General features: G+C 39.5%; 1 protein-coding gene across 1 annotated transcript in view; it reads left to right on the top strand.

The window, feature by feature from the left end:
* The window catches only part of nphp4 (nephronophthisis 4), a 161,089-nt gene that overhangs the window by 57,701 nt on the left and 82,061 nt on the right, over window positions 1-21,327 (top strand). The window contains exons 7-8 of the mRNA XM_053317118.1: window positions 689-855; window positions 4,833-4,968. Coding sequence (XP_053173093.1) covers window positions 689-855; window positions 4,833-4,968 — 303 coding nt within the window. The remainder of the gene's footprint in view (window positions 1-688; window positions 856-4,832; window positions 4,969-21,327) is intronic.

Raw genomic sequence — 21,327 nt, 5'->3', positions numbered from 1 at the left:
ACAAATGCAGTAGTATTCCTCAAAGACCTGGAAAATAGGCATCCCCACCACACACCTCACCACCTTCTACAGGGGCACCGTTGAGAGCGTCCTGACGTAGGGCTTCACCTCCTGGTTCGGGTGCTGCAGCGCACAGGACAAGAAGCAGCTCAACAGATTGGTCAAGACAGCCAAGCAAAATCATTGGTGCCCCACTCCCCTGCCTGATACAGCTATACTGGCAATGCTGCATCAGCAGAGCCACCTCCATCATCATGGACCCCCTCCACCCCTCCCACCACATCTTCTCCCTTTTGCCATCAGGAAGAAGATACAGAAGCATCAGCTGCAAAACCAGTAGGAAGCTGAACAGCTTCTTTACACAGGCCGTAAGGCCTGCAAGGCTTATCAATGGACTGTACCACCTCCCCAGCTAGGGGATTATTTGCACTGGGGTCACTGATCGAGAATCAGAATTTCATTCTCTTGTGTATGCAGAGGCACAGTGAAAATGACAATAAAAAACTTGAATCTTGAATCTTGATGTGTAAAATTGGTTCCCCTTAAATATTTTCCTTGTATAGAACTTAGTGTCATAGCCCAAACCATGAAAAAGAGCCCTTGATAAAAAGTAACCAAAAGTATGTGGACAGGTAGTGTATTTTCTATTTGTGCTGTAACACAGTCTTCTCTTCTCACTGATTCCCAGAAACAGCCAGGACCAGAGGGTACAGCGAGGACAGTTGTCATTCAGGAAAGAAGGCTCCATGTTGGGGTCCACAATGGCTGGTGTTTCCTTGAGAAGCCCCAAGTGGTGGTTCTGGAACCCCTAGCCTTAGGAGCCAGAGGGCGAGCAGACACCCTGACCAAAGACAGGTGAGCAGAGGAAACATATGTATATATCTGCTGTGGGGCTGTTAGAGGAGCTGCTGGAGTATATTTCTGCTGTTATACTAAATCCACAGATGTGCAGACATATTTTCAGAGTGCTTATTTTTATGGTATGTCATCAGCCTCTCCAGGCGCTGGTGCTGCTGATAGAAAAGTGATTGAAAGTTTGTTCCGTTAAGTCAATGAAAAGTGTGCTCTTGAAAAGAGCAAGGTTGGTATGGATTTCATTGGTGTATAATGTTGTTTGGGTGATGCCTGGAAGAAGTGAAACAAACACATTTGTATATTCTTTTTCTTATATTATTTATATTCTCTGTGACAGCTGAGTTTTCAAACTGCCTTCAAGTGTGGCTATTCAGATGAGCGAAACACTTTTTTTGTCTCCTGATGTGATCTGACTACACATCATACAAAGTAGTTCTTTCCGCGTCCTAATGATACATTCAAACCTACAAATGGTTGACAAATTAAAGGAAAAATCTTTAATTTCAGCAACCTCCCCAAAAAATTCGAAAAAAAACAACCACACTATAGTTGCAATTTACAATTTAATTTAGCAGATGCGTCTATGCAAAAGCGACATACATCTAAGAGTTGATGCAATAGCATATACAGCAGAGATCTAGTCAGGAGAGAACAAAATACCATAAAGCTAGGTTTCAGTCCGATCGGATTTAGGTGCTAACAGGCAGTGCACAGCCACAATTCATCATGTAATGCATAGAAGTGCAGAGGTGTTTGTAAAAGAGCTGAGTTTTTTCTTAAAGATTGAGAAGTGGTTCCACCATTGGGGAGCAACAGAAGAGAAGAGTCTAGCTAGGACTTGAGTTTGATGCAGGCAACAACTGGGAGCCAGTGGGGGATATGAACAGCAGGGTGATGTGCTGGTTTGGGCTGGTTAATGACCAGACCTACCACTGCATTTTGGATCATCTGCAGAGGTTTGAACATTCATGCAGGGAGGCCTGCCAATAACAAGTTGCAGTAGTCAATGTGTGATATTACAAGAGTTTGCAGGAGTTGTGTTGCATGCTCAGACAGGTAGGGTCTAATCATTCTGATGTCCTAGGCAAATCACCCGAGTAATTGAAGCCTCATGGATCTTAAATGTTAGTTGCTCATCATGACACTCAAGTTTTGTCCAGACTTTGAGGGATTTGGGCTGGATACTGATCTCTTGTTGTATAGATGACATGGAACTCAGTCTTAGAGAGGTGGTTTTGAAGGGTCTAGGAACTTTTAAGGATACAGGTTTGGTAAGTAAAGAGCCATTAAAGACTGGAATGACAAAAGAAATGAGCCATGTGAAAACGTATTTACTGTAAGTTCAGTGCAAACCTTTACTGCCTTGATCTATAGCTCTGTAACATGTCATATTTATCATTTGTCTACCAGTTTCACCTTGTGGAACAGCACTGCAGTCATTTCTGAAACATAATGTTGTATGAATGGCACAAATCCTACATCTGGTTTATTAACATTTAGTTAACAGTTGACTGTGACTTATTAGTCCACCAAATTGCATCCAATTTAGATTAAACTTTCTAAATTACAATAGACAGAATAATGCAGGCACACACATTTAAATTTTAAACCTAATCTCACAGGAACAATAACACATGTACATGTTGTATTTTACTTTGTAAGTCGTGCACTAGCTTCCCTCAAAGAACAAATACCGTGTGCCAGATAAGGAATCCCATGTCCTAACCCAACTACAGCCTCATAATTTACACACTACTCAATGCCATACAGGCACCACCCTTATAAAACAGCCTTGCAATACATCCCAATTCATGCTAGTACTTCATAACCAATCAAGGAGATATAGCTCTTGCTGAATTTGCCCCTGGGTTTTATTAAGACACCATGGCACTCAATGCTAACCTTGTCAAAGTGGATCTGCTGATGTAAGGTCAGCAGCGTCTGCCTCGGATCAGCAGTAAAACACTTAGATTTAGCAAGTCAGACACACATCAAAGCCAGCGAGGTACAGAAACCAGAAATTGATCCCTAGATGATGATGGGAGAGAATTTTGCCTGTTCATCTCCCCGTTACAAAGTGATTAAATCAAATTTTAGGTCATCCATCAGGATAATTGTCAAATTTCATGCATGGGAAACATTAAATAAAACAAGTTTACCCTCAGAAGGGTCTGTGTAGGAGTAACGTTTTGAAATACAGGTAGATTTAGACTTTAGGTGTCCACAGATTCAGGTCCTCATATTTGAGATCAGGGCTAGTCACTGCATTTTGTTAATGGATCAACACTGGCTGTGAAAATGCCCTCAGTCCCTTTGTGTTTTGTTTGTGTTTTGTTGTGCTTTGGGCACAACAGCTGTCAGAAATGCCCCATTATGCCCCTTTAAATCACTGGAAGCATTTCCTTCCAACACAAGTAAACAACAGCCAGAATTTACAATTAATGAATTGTCAGGGTTTATCAGTGAGCCCGGTGAGCAGAACAGCTTTGAGTTGAAAAAATATTTTTTGCTTATTTTAGTGACATTGTGAAGGTGTATTATGTCTCTAAGTTGAACATTTTGTTCTTGCAAGTGATGAAGAGAGACTGTGAAGCCTGCCGCAGCAGATCCACACAAACATGTTTCTCTCCGCAGATATTATGCAAAATACCACAAAACTAGAACAAAATATTACAAGAAAGAATTCAAGAACAGCAGTGAGGCAGGCTGTACTTTCTCATTCAGCAGAGTTTCAGAAATGACATGGTGACATAGTGAAGAAAAGTTAGATCTGGCTGTGCTCCTTACAGCTGTAATATGATGAGCATGTAAACATGCAGGTAATTCCCATTTCAACATTGTAAAATCATGATTTTGACACAGTTCTGCACTCAAAATGTTTGTCACCTTAAAGATGTCCCCCACAAGAGGTTTGAAGAAATGTGTTTTTGCTGACAGTACTGTCTGCAAAATACTTAATTAGTTGAAAGCATAATGGTGTGCACACACATGTTGTGAGTGGACATTTATGGCAGAAGCTACAGTGTACACTGGCTGGGTTTCATGATATTCTTCCACACCTTTCTGTGAGTGTAAGAAAAGTAAGTATGATTAGGTGGTTTATTTTGTACAGTTTGATAGATGATTCTTCTGGTTTCAAGTAAAAGGAACAATCGACTTAAAAAAAAAACTGTACATACATTTACATTAAGCAGTTGACAGTGAGGAACAATCCACTTAGTCAGTGTGTATCTGAATAAAAAATGTATTGTGTTTGCTACTTTAAACATGATCGTAATTATGTGGATGCTTATACAGGGGTCATGCAAAAAACCCCAAATGCAAAGCAAAGCAAATGCATAATCAACACAATCACACACTAACCAACAATCTGTACTCAATTGCTCATTATATGAATAAAAAAATCATCTTCATCATTCAAATAATTCCTAACATTAAATATTCTGTACTTCCATGTTTCCATTGAAGAATAAAGAGTAAAAGCAGTTCAGTAGGCACTAATTATGATGTTTCCCTCTTTTTTGGGTGCTGCCAGTGAAAGCTGACAGTCTGTCTTGCTTGTGCTATGCCTGCTGGTTCCAGACAGCACAGAAAGAGAGAAGAAATGAAAAAAAAAAGAACAAACTGAAGTGCTCGCCTGCTCCATTCTCCAGAGAGCCCATGAAGCGAAAAAAGAAGAGGCGCTCGGCCTCACCTCGTGACATGCGAGCGCTCCACAGTCTATGGTGTATGCAAACTGTGAATGACGAATACCAAGAGTGCTGTTCCACTGCTCACACAGGAGGCCAGTGCTTGCCAGGGAACGTTTAGCGAACAAGTGTTAATCCTCCAACACATTGATTTAATTTCCTTTAATAATGAATAAAACTGTGTTGAAGAAATGAAGGGACACTGTACATTGTTGTTTTCCTTATGTAATCAATCTAAAGTGCATAAATCTCACATATAATGTTTATTTTTCTTTTCTCTTTCCTCAGCTCAGCAACATCACCCCTTCCTCAGACGCTAACTCTTCGAAGCAACCTGGAGCTCCGGCTGACCAATCATCAGGCTTTAGCAGTCATTTTCCAACTGGAATATGTGTTCTCTGCTCCAATTGGTCGAGAGACTATGGTAAGAAACAGGCATATGAAATACACTAAATACTGACAGTGCAACTTCACAGTAAAGCTTCAGTCAGACTGAAATCCGCTTGGCGAAATGTACTCTTGTGGTGCAGCCAAAATCAGGGGAAGACAGGAAATCGTGTGGGTAGGTTTGTAAACATTAACTGCGGGAGCTAGCTTCTCTGCTGCTTGTATTATTTGGATGTGCAGTAATAAAATATGATTTTGCAACTCAAAGCTTAGTCAGATTGTGCAAAGCGAGAGACGTAGGTTAGTTCGCAAATGGAAGCCAATATGTCTCCAACTGTTCCACATAACAATGAATGGATAGTGTAACATATTGATGTTACAGTGTGACAGCAACATCAATATGTACATATGTCACTCTCTTCACAAAAATGGATGAACATGCCCCACTGTCCTGTCTTAATGCTGTGTTTTTTCTCTCACCACCTCTCTCTTGTCCTTCAAGTATCACTCCATCCATTTCTTGGCATTGTCTCCCAGAGGAAATTACTGAAGACATCTTTGGTCTTAAGCCCTCAGTGAACAAACAAAACTGAAAGAAGTATGGATGGAAGGATGGAAGTATGTCCACATATTTGGTCATGTGGAGGTTCATGTTTTGGGTCTTTCATTGAAACAGTTGCCAACCTGACTGTTTTCACAGGGCTATGGTGGCAGTGACTGATTTTACTTCTTTCGAAAACATTGAAAAGAAAGTCACAGAGAGGTTTGTGTCTTGGAGCAGGTTTTCTTAACTGACAGGAATCTCAGCCCGTTGCTCTTAGCTGTTTGTCTCATTCCACCCCCACGCCACCTCCTGTCTTTGCATAAGTTTGGATTTTCTGTCTACAGTGAGTAGCAAAGTGGCCATGACTAGTAAACTCAAACTCCAGGCTTCTCATAAGTTGCCTGGCTGATGACTGACAAAAACAATCTATTGGCATCACTCCAATTGCTTGGCAGCTTGAAATGCAGCTTGAGGATTGATTTTAAGTTACATTTTCTCTGTTAAATTTATCGACTTTATATTCCTGGGGAAGCCAGTAACCCAACTTCTTTATACTGAGGCATTTTGATTTGCATTATATATATATATAAAGTGTAGTTCAATGATTTTAATGGTCTTTTGGTGGCTTCTCAAAAGCTTTTATAAACCTGCTGCTGTGATTGAAAATTGAAATGTTAAATATAAAAAATTAAACATTTATCAGCCAGCAGCTTTAGTCCACATAAGACTGGAAATGAGTGAAAACCTAATTTAAAGTCCCGTCATATCTTACATGAAATACACAGCAGCAATAGCTGGCACCTGTTTCAGACCAACACAGGCAAGACATCCCCAGGGAAGTAATTTCCAAATTCAAGCCGCACCACTTAACAACCGCTCATGGCATGGAAAACCACAGAAAGACTGTGGTAATTATGTGTGTGGGTGAGCCTTCAACACTTAATGCATGCCAAGGCTAGCCTCATATTGTATTACTGCGTGTTGTCCCTTATACAAGCAGGGGTCACCGGATCACCAATTAAAAGCAGCAGGAAAAACAACTAGCCACTCGGTCTTCGAAGTGCCATGGTACATTTGCATTTGTTTATTAATTTAACCAGTCTTGCCTCTATAACCACTTGACAGCCAAACAGTCTGTTGTAAATGGACAGTTGTTTGTAACCATGGATGACTGATTATTCTGTGTACTTGTTGACACATAGTGGATATTGTTTGGGGGAAACAAAAACACCAGTTTCCACACAAAAGCTTGTTCCTGAGCATGAAACATATCACATCTTAAGTGAGGAGGAGCACACCATCGTTTTTGCATGCAGTTTGTGTGTGTAACTTGTGCTTTACAGTTCAATCTTTTATGAAGGGAAACATAATTGTGGTGTTACCATACTGCAAGCTCTTTCCTGGTATTTCATGATCGGAATAATCCTCAACTTTTATGATTTTCACAACCTATACCTATACTCCTGTTACCTAGTATATTCCTGTTGTCTGAAAATAGAAAAAATATTACTTGCAATATGGGAAGGTATAGAAATGTAGGCAATCAGTCAGATTGCCTCAAATGTGTTTGCCAGTTGTCTTGACATGAGTCTCATTGGGGATGTGTCCATTTTGCTCAAATACTTGAAATGTCTATGTATTCATGACAGTTTGCGACTTGGAAATTGAAAAACTTGGAAATTGAAAAACGAAAAAAGAAAACATTTGATGATTCCCATTAACCTCACCTGCTGACAATATGATTGCGGGTATCTGTTCACAAACCCAAGTATTGGATAAATTGAAATTGTTATTCAGTGAAAGGAAGAAGAAATAAATGTATGATGAATGTGGAGAGAAATTTCAGCATGCATGGAACTCTCCTTTGTGAAAAGTAGCTGTGGCTGTGGGCTTTTTGGTTTTAGAACACGTGTTTAATGAGAATTCCATTTTTAATTACACCATAATGACATGTGAATTTAATAAACACACAGCACACTAAATGAAAATAATCAATTTAATTAAATGAAAAAAATGTTTTAACCACTTATTGAAAAACAACAAAAACAGGTGTTTAAATAGTGTACCAACACACTTTAAGTACATGACCCACTTGGTTAGGTTTAGGCTTGAAGAGTGTAATTGGGTAAGAAAAGTGGTGGTGGTGGGCTACATGACTGCAATTAGACTCTCTCCTCTTATGTGCACACGAAACAACCTATTTGAATTTAAATTAACTTTTAATGCAATTTCTTTATCCCCCTATAGTACATTTTTCATTCACTACTAACTGTATTAAATACTCCAATTAACTAGTTTTAATGTAATATTGAATCTCTGTTTGTTTACACATTTATTTCTCTATAATAATATATTTTTAAACTGGGCTACATACACAGAAAATATCTATAACTAACCATCAGATTGCCATGAGATTTTGAGCACATACATCCTAAACTAAGGAAGAAGCCTATCATATTACTCACTTCATGAAGTTACCCATTGCCCAATCCAACATGTGTACCTCTTTATCTAACAGACAGATTGCCATAAAATGTATAGAGAACAACCATACTCCCAGCGTGATAGTAAGATAGATAGTTTATTGCCTTTTATTGAATAAAAAAAGATATATTCTAATCTAAACCTGATAGAACCATCAGATGTCTGGGGTGATGTATGTCTACATCATCCCAGAATAGCTTGGTAAAAACTGTTGTGTGGGTGAAAAAAAAAAGAGAAGAGATCTCCTACCGCACTCTACTTAACCACCTTCGCCTTCTCTGGCATGAATGTTTGATGAGGTGAGAGATATTTAGCAGGTGGAGAGTCATTTCTGTCTGTGTGTGGGAGTGGAGGGTGTGTGTGTGGGGGTGCTGATGTGTGCATATGTTGTTTGTGAGTGTTAATCCAGAGCCTGATGCGTCTTGGGTGTTGACTAATAAGAGTTTGATAAGAGCTGCCTCCTGGAGACGTCAGCAGCAATGACACCCTAAATCTCACCCAGCTACCCATTGCATCTTGCAAAAGGGCCCAGTATTGTCAGCTGACAGCTAAAACTTTAGTGTCTGTGTCTTCAGCTACTAAAGAGACTCTGATGGGACAGCGCACATATCCCTGAACTGTGTCACAGCTGTCAGACATGTGATCTTTTGAGGTGTTATAACTGTGCTGAGCTGAGGTTTGCCTTCAGGGCAGGCAGCTGTACATTGTCAACAGCACTTCTAACTGCTCGACACCACTTGTGATTCACAAAGGTTCACATTTGATTGCCGTCACAACCTTTTCAAAGACTTTTCAGGCTCTTGTAGAACTGGTGCTTGAACAGGCAGAAATCAGTCACGATGTTTTGAAATGGAATTTTTACCACCTTTCTTAATGTAGTTTAATTACAGTTATATTATAGGTCATCAGAAGCTTTGGCCTTTGACCTTTGTACATATTCTGAGACCATTCAGCCAAAAAACGAAACATGTCATTACTTTAAATAAAGCTATTGAGAGTAGTGTCGGTGTATTCGGCTGGATTCTTAGGATGAATTATGGCATTTAAGATAAGATAAGACTTTATTGATTTCAGGTAGGGGAATTGTTTTACAGAATCACAAAAAGAGCGGATAAAGACACAGATGGGATACAGCAGAGTAAAGGGAGAAAAATAAGTAGAACTACACCATGAATCAAAAGGACAAAGATATATACAGATACAACATGTACCGTAAAAATAAACAGACATTATGTATTATTGTATTGCATAATTTTATAAAATATAGAATAACATAATGAAGTTTATTGCTCTCTATTTGCATTGAGGCATATTTAAGCACTGAAACAAGTTGAAATGAAAGCTAAAATAGTAAATGTAATGTATGTATAGTTTTTACACATATGATATATAATAAATATGTAATCACTGAACAAAATTGAATGATTAAAATATATAATATAGTACAGAAATATTGGATAAAAACAATCATATGGGAATTATGCATACATTGTTATTTAAATATATGATGGAATATGATATGTTGTATTTTTATGCGGAATTCTGGGACTCAATAATAAAAATGATGATAATAATAATCATAATAGTAATAATAATAATAATAATATATGACTTTTGCATGCAGTATTGTGGCACAAACACACCTTTATGTTCTCATGTAGAGTCCTGGATAATGTTTTCCATCTTTCCTCACTTTATATGCCACTAGATGGTGCTGTGTAGTGCAACTTGTAGGAGCATCCTCTCCTACAGGGCTGTGCTTGATGGGCGGAGGGCAGAAGCATGCAGTCTGCCTTGCTGTTGTTTTTTCCTCTGATTAAATAGAATTATGTCTTTTGATGTATTCTGAGGGGGCTAAGGTGGGTGAAAAGAGTAAAACAATTTTGTTGAAATCCCTTCTCTCTCAAAACATTACCACTGCAATCCAGAGGCAATCACTCGGTGCTGTGAGACTGCCTACATCTCTCATCCTTGCTGTGTTGAAAAGCCAGTCTGCTTCACACTGTGAGACAAAGACGGAGGATGGCCTCCTTTAACAAAATTGCATTGCCCTCATTGCTTTTGGTTATGAAGAAAGAAAATCATGTGGTGTCGTCATTTGTCCTGTTTAGTATTTTTGATTTTAGCTATGATGGCTTGCTCTTTCTGTCTTGTCTTTCTGTGTCACATGCTGTCTCTCTCATAGAGCCTTTGAGCAGACTTCTTTCATGCTCCTTAGCTGCAGTCAGAGGGATGGAGATAACAATTTAAATGAAGGAGGCTGGGGGGAGGAGAGGAACTTGCCTGATAGACTGTTCTCAGAGGGTGTCTGGGTTTGACGAACTTCAAATAATCAACTTTTCCGGCAGTCAAGTACATTGTGTCCACTTCCTGTCTGTTCCTTTCTCCTTGCTTTCTTTCGCTATTTTACTATCTCATTCTCTGTCTCTGTCCCCTTCCTCATCAAGGGCTCCATAGTATTACCCACCATCCCTGTCAGTGCTTATGCCTCGATGGGTTGAACACAGTGGATCTCTGTTTTTCTGCGCCCACTCAAGCCACACGTTTCACACCACTCTGCTGCTTAACGAAGGAACCCTGAGAAGCTGTGGAAGAAAAAGAAAGGCAGGGTGAAAATATGTTTCAGAGTTACAATTAGATACTCTGCTTGCTGCCATGCTCGGTAATTATGATGCCCTGAAATATTAAGAAGATGGCAGCATTAATTTCCTTGCATCTCCTACCATATTATTATTGTAATTGCTCATTTATGTACTGTATTGATGTTGTATAAAACATGGTATTAATTGGATATGATAATATAATGTTACAGTTTGACCTATACACAAACAGATAATGTAGCTGGAGTTCAGACTGAAATCAGCCATGCGTTAAAACTATCCAAGGGGCTGGGTTCGTGAGGCGTGCTACTTCAGGTACAGGTGACACTTCAAAAATCAGAAGTTCTAGGAATACACCTGAATAAATGATGGTCTGGACCTGTTTGGTCATTTCCTGGAACCAAACAGACATGTTGGCACTGAGGTGGGAGGAGAGGAGCAACTAAGGCTATGTTTTTTGCAGATTAGGCAGTGCGGTGCAGTCTTGGTGCTAATTTGGGTATGGAATGGCACATGTGTTTAATCCTGCCCAGGTCACCTATGATTGCAGATGCAGGGCAAACACCTATCTGCATGGCTTGATAGCATTGAATAAGGTTTCATATGGGTGTTTTAAATCCTTGAAAACACTTGAATGTTAACATGGTGTTTTCAAAAGTCTTTGGATTTTGAATAAAGTGCCTAAAACTGTTTGAAATTGTTACATTACAGTCATAGTAAATTGCTGGATCTGTGAAACATTTTGAATTTCAGAACTTCCTTTTCATTGTCACACTTCTGTAGAATGCTCACACTAAAGATAATTTTGATTATTTATAGCACAATAACATCTGATTCAATGTTAAGGTGCTGGAAAAGCTTGAAAATGCACCTTGAAAATGTTAGATAAGTGCTTGAATTTTATTTAAGAAAAGGTGTAAGAACCGTGTAGAAAGCAAGGAAGAACATTTGAGAGCACAAATTCTTTAGCCCCTCTTACACATGCAGTCTATCCCAGAAAGTTTCAGGAACATTTCCTGCATGATATGTGTGAATGGGAGCAGGGATCGATATTCTGGGAAATCTGTTCCGCCAATTTTCCACCTCAAGACCTATCAGGGAAAATGTTGGTACAGCTGTGTTGTGAATGGGACAAGCACGTAAATGGTCCTTCTGACAATAGAAGCTGCTCTTATGTGAAGTGAGCAAGCTGATCGCAATCACAAACAATTATAATCATTATTTTAAATTACAATCCAAAATATAGCCATAATGTTAACTACTCTTACGGAGTACGGAGAATAGTTTTAGCAAGAACGCATATGGTGAACAGAGTTGCAGGGTGTCAGGTCTATGGAAATGAGATGGCAAACTGGTTTTGAATTACGGATTTACCATACATGCTTCACTAGAACATGTTAAAATGCATAGGAGCATTTATTCACTGACAAATAGGCAAAACTGTAAACACATTGCACTGACATGAACAGCTAACATTATACTGCAAATTTCATTCTCTTCTCCAATTGGGCAGCCAACACCACACACCATATACATTATAAGAGGTGGCTAGCACTTCGCTTCTCAGCTTTGCAGCCAAATTTTCCCAGTGGTCACTTGTGGCATTGCAGCTAAATGGTCCCATAGATCATCATTGTAGAAGAAACATCTGTGAAACTGTTGGCTGGACACCTCAAACTGCAAACAAGGTCAATTATTACTCTTTCTATTATGAATTTTTGATCCATGGAGGTTTTATATTTGTAAAACTTTCCTCCAGTCGAGAAAAGCGATTTAAAAATTTGTAACGTCACCATAAAGTTAAATCTATGCACTGAACAAGAACCTGCAGGCCCATTCAGAACAATAAGCCATTTAGTTTTTATTGGACTGAATGGAGCATTGTTGGTCTGGTATCCAGTTCTGATAATACATCCATGCCACTCACACATACTCTTTTTCTCCCAACTGCACAAACTTGCACACACAACTTAACCCACCCTCTTTTTTGCCCCATGTATTCTGGGGTTGCCATGGCATGTGTGATAAGGCAAAAGATGTAAATGTTCCTGAATGGATGCATGTTAAATAGTGAAAATCACTAGCAGTGCCTGAAAAGTTATTCCAGTAATTTACTTGTAACTATGTGTGAAAGAGGCTTTTAATTACTTGATTTACAGTGCTGAATTCCATTGTGTCACTGGTCACAGACCTACAATGCTCTCTTTTGTGCAAGTCACACAAGAAGTTTATAAGAGCAAATACTACTTTTGCTCCTCTTTCCTTTTGACAATGACTTGACTTTATTTCACGAGAAATGAAAAAGAGGTATCCAACAAAGCACATCATCCATTCAGTTATCCACTTAAAATTGTGAGTTGACGCTTTCCGCTGTACATGATTTACATGCTAAATACTTGGGTCACTGACAACTCACGCAAAGAGAAGATAGCTCTCCTAATTGTGGTCTGTCATCACCAATTTAGTCCTGCCGTAACTCCATCTGAGACATCTATGCCCCACTCATGCTTGCTGATCGCCTTCTCTCCTCAACCACTTGGCACTGCTTGTCAATTGAACCATATAATACAGTCGCATACGGTCTAATGCAAGACAATAGGGCTTATTGTTGTCTACCTTTTTCCACTGACAAAGCACTAGCTCATTGCTAATGGAGGGGCCAGTCCAGGGGAAATCGAGGCAGGAGATGCTGTTGCCCTGCACGCCTTTGTCCTTTTGCCAGGAAACAATTTGTTGGGAGGCGTGACAGCTGCAGTCATCCAAAACACTGACACAGAGAATGAGTGACTGCTCGTAGGTCACAGCCACAGGAGGGTGGAAGCAAAGCAGATACAGTAGAGGGATAGACTGAGGGGGAGGAAGGGACATATACAGAAGAGATACTGTGTTTCATCCTCTCACTAACCACCATTACACTTCTGAGAGACTGTCAGACGCGAATCACATCGTCGGAACAGTAATTGGCAACCCTCCGGAGCTGTTACACGACACAAACAGTGTTGCTGAAAAAGGATGTTGACAGTTTTGATACGTGTCATGTACTGGAATGGGTTCTCCGTTTGAGTAACTGGGTCAGCCCACAACCAGTAATGAATGTGTCACCCACTTCATATTTTCAAGTTGTGTCACCTTTGACCCTGTCTATGCTTGGTGACTGGCACAGTTGATTAGTGAGCGTCTGAGGAAATGTAACCATTAATGCATGACCTTTAAACATAATGTTTCGCTCTTTACTAAGCTCTTATCTGGATATATGCAGAAGCAGGGCTGGATTTGGCAGCATACCCACTTCTCAGGTGCTGTACAAGGCAACATCCCAGCTCAAAGAAGGCATGATCATCCATAAGGAACAAAGTCAGAGATTGTGGTTGTCATCTACAGAACACAGTGGGCAGACCTCAGAAATATTGTCTTACAATATTCTCAGTCTGTGGTTTGATTTAAATCTCAAACTCAAAGCATCTGTCAGCTGTCAGTGAGGCGACAGGAAATGATTTCCAAATAACTGAGACTGATGAGCGCTGTAGATCCAGAAACATTGCCCTTTCACATATACTGATGTGTGACTGGATAGAGTGGAGAATGTCCTGCTACAGATATCAGGCATCAAGGTAAACCATACCCTTTTGAAAACATAATGATGAAAATGAGCTTTAATTGAATATTTTCCTCATGACAATTATTTTTGATTTGTTTTTTCAAAGCACTAGAACGTTCCAAAACATGTGTATATTTGCCTTTAATCCTTTGAATGCAATTTCAAAGCCGTCTCCATGTTTACCTGTTGTCCTGATATCTTCAGGATAACGAAGAATCACAACAAAATCATATCATGATCATCATTCCATTGGTGTACTTTTCTCATTTACAATGAATCCAATTATTTCTACTTTGCTGTTTTTTTCTCAAAAAATTAGATGTTAAGCTACTGTAAGTGAAGCTCAGCAATTCCCGCACAGATATTTCACAATACAAGCCTTCCAGTAGCTCAAAAGGCACAATAATCCTCCCTCTCAGATTTCAACCATGAAAAATCCACAGGAAGTGGCAAGTTTCACTGACAGCTTAACAGTGATAAAGAAAAAATGATAAAGAAACTGTGGTTGGAATTAGCGAAGAGATCATTGAAACTCAAAAAAGGAGTGGTAAGTTATATATAACTCTGTTACTGTGGTTCCTTGTTTTCTCATGTTTGACTTGTACCCACAACGGGATACAAATTAACTTCCATCTTAACTCCTTCTTGATTGTTATCTTATCACTCTGTTTAATGTGTTAATTACAACACTTGGTATGATTTTCGGCAGTAACTCAAAATAAAAAAAGACAAAACTACATTAGAAGAAAAAAATAAATACTATGTTCCTCCTTCGGTTAACATTAAGATGAGTGCTTTAGTTGTAAATTGAAGATTCTACTGTAAGTATTACATTCACGACATACAGTACATATTGCTGACTCTTGACCAGTGGCTTTGTAATTGGAGTTCTGATTCTGTTTAGTGTCAGACCAGCTTTCCATTGGTTGATATATACCAGTTGTCACTATCTTGATTATCTATTTATTCCTTGCTCTGTCTCAGATGTCGCTGCCAGGGGATGGAAGATAAACATTATGTGGAGCAGGAAGCAGTGACATGGCTAGCGGCTGGGTTGATTAAAGGTGTTGGTGTACAGCTTCTCCTCTGTGCCATAGAGACTCTTGTTTAGATTTTAATTGGCTCATAGACGACAGGTACATGCTGTATGGATTGTTGTGTGTTTTAAGTGGCTGTTTGTGTGTGTTGATGTGTGCAGCTTGTGTGCGTGCGTGTGCATTTGCACGATTATTGTGGGCACCTTCAGGGTTTAATGATGTTTGCTGAAAGGAAAGCATCTTGTGAAGCTCTCCCCAATCACATACTCATTAAAATTCCCTCCTTCCAATGACATCCTCCCCTGAGCTCATGAATCCCTCCCTTCGTCTTACTTTCCTTGACTACTTTACATTACATGGCATGTGAAAACCGAGTCCTCCCACCGGTGTAGGCCTCATCCTCAAAGAAACCAGTTATATTTTTTTGTTTGGCTCTGATCTGAAATGCCATACAAATGTTAATTAAATGTTAATCAAACATCTTAAGCACTGTAATGTCATCAGGATTGGGAAGTCATATATTTAGATGATTTGTGGCTTATATTCTGGATGTCATTCCTCCCTCGAGGCCCCTTTTCCTTTCTTACAACGAGAGGCGAAGTTGAGGATAAGGCAAGGGAGGCTACATGCCGCAGAGACAATATTTCGTCCGCCTAATTAAAATGAATGTCAGCTCTCCCCCCGCTGAGAAGTGCATCAATCTCCCCCTGTGATAGGCCCAGAGTGAGTCTTACCCTGTCAGTGCCTGCCAGCAGTGCCATCCTTCTCCAGACGGATGTATCGCCCTGGCAGCCAGACAGGCAGCAGCGATGATGTTTGCACATCTAATGGTTGCCATGTGGATGGCCACCTCAGACTGAGGCCCTGTTCCCACTATAGAGGAGCTTCAGCCTAGGCTTGAATGACTTTCATTTAAAGCAGCAGTCGTATAAAGTGGCAAGCAGCATTTTGGAGTCATTCGAAGCTCAAGCAACCGTAGAATATTCTGTCCTGTTTATTTGTCTGTCCACTGTCCCACATATAGAACAAGAGGTGGTATGCCTTTTGGTGATGCTTTACTTGAGCTTATTTTCATGCTTTACTGTTAGACACTAAACAAAGGCATTTGTTCTCCTGCCTGAGCCAAAACTCATTAGAGTTTTGTCATTTTCCTGTTGGTAACACAGCTGTTCTTTCTGACCTCCAGCATCCACTTTATCTCAGGAAAATGGTGTGATTTATCAGTTTCATTTCAATCCTCAAGGCAATATACCTGAACATTAAGTTTAGGTCTGTAGTGTTCCTTGACAAAATATTTATAATATGTTAAATTGCTTGCACCAAACATGCTATAGTACATAGCTGCTGCTTACTCTATTTGCAAAGTGTCAAGTCAGATTGTGTGCAGCCCAGATAAGTAGGCTCCACGTTTGACAGAGCTTTGATGTTTCGTAAAATGTATTCATGCATCAAAGATGAAAATATCATCACAAGATTAATTTTCAACTGTGTGGATAAGATGTCATGTTGACAGATTTTATGGAAAAGTCATTCATAGCTGTGATACTCTCATGTGCACATTGTGTCATTTACTTTCAGTTAAGTCATTTGGCAGTCATTTGTCATCTCTTGCATTATCATTATCTTTAGCTCATTTTAATATTCATCTGAGGAAGATTTGCCTTTCTGAGGATTGATAAGCATCTCAGGTGGCATATATTACAGTTCTCAGTTAAATGTATCCACTGAAATGAAAATTATTTTAAATGAGTAAGCTACTGATGCTGTTTCCCATCACCAGAATTTAATAAGGTGCATGTCTAAAGGTGAATCTGTCATCTAGTTCGTGGTAACACAACTCCACATTCTTCCAGTAGGCTCCTTCTGTCCACAGTACAACACTAACAAGATGTTGTGGCTCTGTGAAGCTGTAATGCTCCTAAAAGAAAGCAAATGATACAGTTAATAGATGTTGCTGTCTTAAATGTGTTTTTCAACACAGTGGCTGCTCATGTTTAACAGGTATTGCTTACCACATTTAACTGAGATCCTTAAAACCCCTTTTTTCACATGGGTAAAAGATTCTGGGCAATTATCTGGTCCTTGTTGAAATTTTCATCTCCTTAAAAAGAAGTAAAACATTATTTCAAGTATGTACAAATCTTAAAAAGGGAAATAAAGCACATTAATCCTAAATCAGAGACTGAATTTTTTATTTTGCAGTTTAACCAACACAGCTGTGTACATCTCCTGTCTATAAATACTTTTTTTCCCAAATCAAAGCATCCAACTGGTGATTAAAAAATGTGCACATTCACAGTAATTTGGCCCACGCAGTGAACATGCCTTTCATGAACATCTCCTTGAACTTTTGCAGTCATCGTAGGCAAGATCTGAGACTCAAACTGATCTTTCCAAAGCTGCATTTGGCCTTGGTGAGCTGAATACAGCACAGTAGCCTGCTGGCTTCATTTGGACTACTTGTGCAGATGGATGAAAATGTGAGTGGTTTAGTGCTCTTAAGTTAATGATCTCGGTGCATGTTCCCTCACTTCCTCCAGGGCTTCTCATTGTGGAGAATAAGTAGCAGGAGCTGTGGGCCGGTGCCTGTCACAGGGTCTTGGCTGAAATAATGACTTGAACAGCCCAACAGACTGCGGTAATAGTAATAACTGTCAGACTCCGTCTCTCATCAATGCTCACATCCCCCTAATTTAGGATTAATTCCTGGCGTAGTCTAGAAAGCCCTGAGTCGCTGAATGGCTTGCCACTTTCTTTGAGCTTCTCCAAAACTATGCTCCCATAAACTGCTTTATCTTTGCTCATCACAAATTGGGCTGTATTTATATTAGGAAGTCCTAAACGAGCATAGCAATAGCAGCTCTGAATTAGTAATTTTTCTAAAGTAAGTGTTTGTTTTTTTATGATTTTTTTGATTTTGACCCCAAAAAAAGCCTTTCATACTTATGTATTTTTTCAGCAATTGCTGGAAGTAGTGAATTGGACTGGTTATGTCTCTGTTTCCAGTTTATTCAGCCTGCTGGGAAATGGGGTTTAAGCTGCCTTTGATGTTCAAAACTCGCCGCCTGTCACCTTTGGATAATCCCTCCCGTGCCTCCCCTCCCACTTTTTCCCCTTTCCTCTGTGTCCCCCCCAAAAAATTTGATGATTACTTTTCTTGCTCCAGGTTACAGACATGAGATCTTTATTTCCACACTCTAGCATGTTCGAAACAGGCTCTTTTTTTTCATTTGTCTAGAGATGGTGCAACATTATATTTTACACCTCTAAACAAGGTTGATGGATTCTTCCCTTAGAAAACGCTTTGTCTGTTGGAGCAATTACGTGTGCAGTGACATCGCCTGTTATTGTTTTCAGTGCAACTTCATGAAAAACTTTGCTGCTTCCTTGTTTTTGCCTTAGGCTGATGTTGCCATTCTTTCTCCCAAGTGCACTATTGAAAAGAATGCTCGGTTGCTTTCCGAGTGGAAGTTAATGACTCTTATTTTAAATATAGACCTTAACAGTCAAATCAACATTGTAATCACACTTTGGGGAAATTGGCTATTGATCATTCTGCTTTGTCCAACATAATGACCAGCGCCACAGTAAGTTCTAGAAGCAACCTTTAATTTAGATGGTAAATTCTCTGTTTATTTCAAATGTTTATTGCCCAAGACAGAGCAATAGCAAAAAAGTCATACTTTACTTCCACTGAAATGTTATGTCATTGATTTGATGTCTCTCTTCTGTCACCACCAGGATTTGCAATTGATTAAGACTCACTGAGTGACTGCGGCGCTCAGAGTGAGTCGATGTGTCTGACCCTCTAGGCAACTTCCTACTCACTGGAGGCCTTCAACACACACGTACATCAGCTAACCACCTCCTACAGTACTGTTTCCTTCCCACAAAGCCATTACGCCTCCTACACCCGTGTGTTGATGTAACATTGATCTCCGCTGTCATATAATGAAGGGACTGCTTATTGTTGTTCTTAAGCCCTTGTATGCCTCAGAACATTGAGGACTGTTTGTGTACAAGGATTACATGCATAATGTGAATTTTCTTCCTGGCTTTGAATGAAACTATTATCCCTGTTTGTTTACTCAAACCGCAACTAAGGAGTCTCTTTGAGATTCCTTCAATCCTATTGTTTACCACCCCAAGCTTTCAGCGCTTTGTGCAGTTCATATGTAGATCACACCGTTCTGAAGCACTTTAAAACCACTGCAGTGAATCTTGATAGTGATTCACGGTTAAGCTACCAGCTTTGCGTCTCAAAGGGAATTCTTATTTGCTGTTGTTCATATTTTAGTGCCTTTGTCGGATCGTACTGTAGAATTCCAGTTTCGTGAGCCTGTTCTGAAAGATCCTCCATTTTGACCATTAAGAACTTGTCAACTTATCACTTGTTTGATCCCAGTCATGGATGTTCATGTAACGTGTGCTCGGAAGATATGAAGCTGTTGCGAAACATGTTAATTTGCAATGGTGTTTGGCTCACAGCTTTTTCTTTTCCTTTTTATCCTCACTCGCAGTTATTCATTGCAATTTTGAATATAAAGTCATTCTCAGTTTCCTATGATTGGAAGACTGAGAGTGTGTGATAAGTGTCGGGCAGATAAAAGCTTTTTGCAAAGCTGTAGGCGTCCCTGTAGAGAAGGCCCCTGATTGGTCCTTTGTCTCTCTCATTTTCTCTGAGCTCAGCAGGCAGTTCTGCTCCTGAATCATTCCCGCGCCCGAATATATTCATTGAATAATACAAGAAGAGTGTTCGGTCATGTGCTAGACACTCATTTTGCTCTTTTCCCCGTATTCCGTGGGAGCATGGACATGTTAGAGACACAGAGTGCTTGGGGAAAAAAGAGACATATAAGATAAATTGCTCTACAATTTTCCATTTTTACTGGCTACTCCCTGTGCCATAAAATTATCCTTCTCTAGTTGGATCATTTTTACAAAATCATCACTTTGAAAATAGACTTGTTTGATTTAATGTTTTATATAAAGCATCTTATTAATTCAACCCCATGAGATGGAAAAACAGGCAATGCCTCAAGGGGGAATATACTGCTATCTGTTTTATGACTGTCGTATATTTCTGGGGTTATAATTCAAAGAAATAGCCGTTAATGTCTGTGCTACTTGGGGGTAAAATTATTGTCTGAAACAAACTCCCTCTCAAGAGGAATGGAATATTGATCTGCATTTGGGTTCACTTGAAATGTGTGAATCTTTGGAGAGGTCTTCTTACATGTACATAACAGACCTTTAATAACAGGAATAGGTACTGTGCTGCTTGGTTCCCTCTGCTTAGCTACTCAGTGATACCATTGCCTGTGTCAAATTAACGTTCATTTCTTTTATCTATTTCTTTTAACTATGACCCTTATGTTTCCCTGTTGTGAGGACTTGTTAAAATCCAAACCACATCATTTCTTGACCCGAAACAAGTATAATTTTACTGCCTATACCTAAACAAACTTTATCAAAGCAGCAGCAGATCAGAAAATGATCATGTCAATTGTTACTCATATGAATGCTTGTTTCTGGGTGCAGTATTAGTGTTTGGAAGACTTGCGTGGATTTTCTGGAGTAGTCATTTGGTTACTACACCCTGACATCCACCACTAGACGCCAAACTACACAGCTGTTCCAATCACACAAATATTGAACTGCTACAACAAAAAATATTACCATGAGATTTACTTGCTAGCTTAACTCTTTTGGAGATGGTTAAGTTGTTATCACATGATATGTGTGGATCTTTGATCACAGGTATTCTCTTGTTCAGAGCCCTTGTAGACCAGTGTAGTCTTCCCCACATATGATATCTTATGCCATGACAGTGTTCCCCTCTGGGGAACTACTACTACCACAGTACTGCTGTGGAAGTGTATATCACTATGAGCTGTCCAGTTTTTATGGGCATATTGAGCTTTTGTGGCCAGAGGAGATAAAATAAATGTGTCAATAACAAAAGAAGCGTGCTGTTTTGATATTGTCTACTCCTTGTGAAGCTAACTGGAAATTTGTTTTTGTCCATTGAATTACCAATATTAGTCAGCTTGGAGAAGACAGTTTGTCTCGCCACTATCTTGTCTGTGCTGGGTCTGTGGACAGTGATAGCTGTAATAGAGTTTGGAGTTTC

Source organism: Scomber japonicus, chromosome 4 (assembly GCF_027409825.1).
Source record: "Scomber japonicus isolate fScoJap1 chromosome 4, fScoJap1.pri, whole genome shotgun sequence".
Lineage (NCBI taxonomy): Eukaryota > Metazoa > Chordata > Actinopteri > Scombriformes > Scombridae > Scomber > Scomber japonicus.
This window is presented reverse-complemented; position numbering and strand designations above follow the sequence as displayed.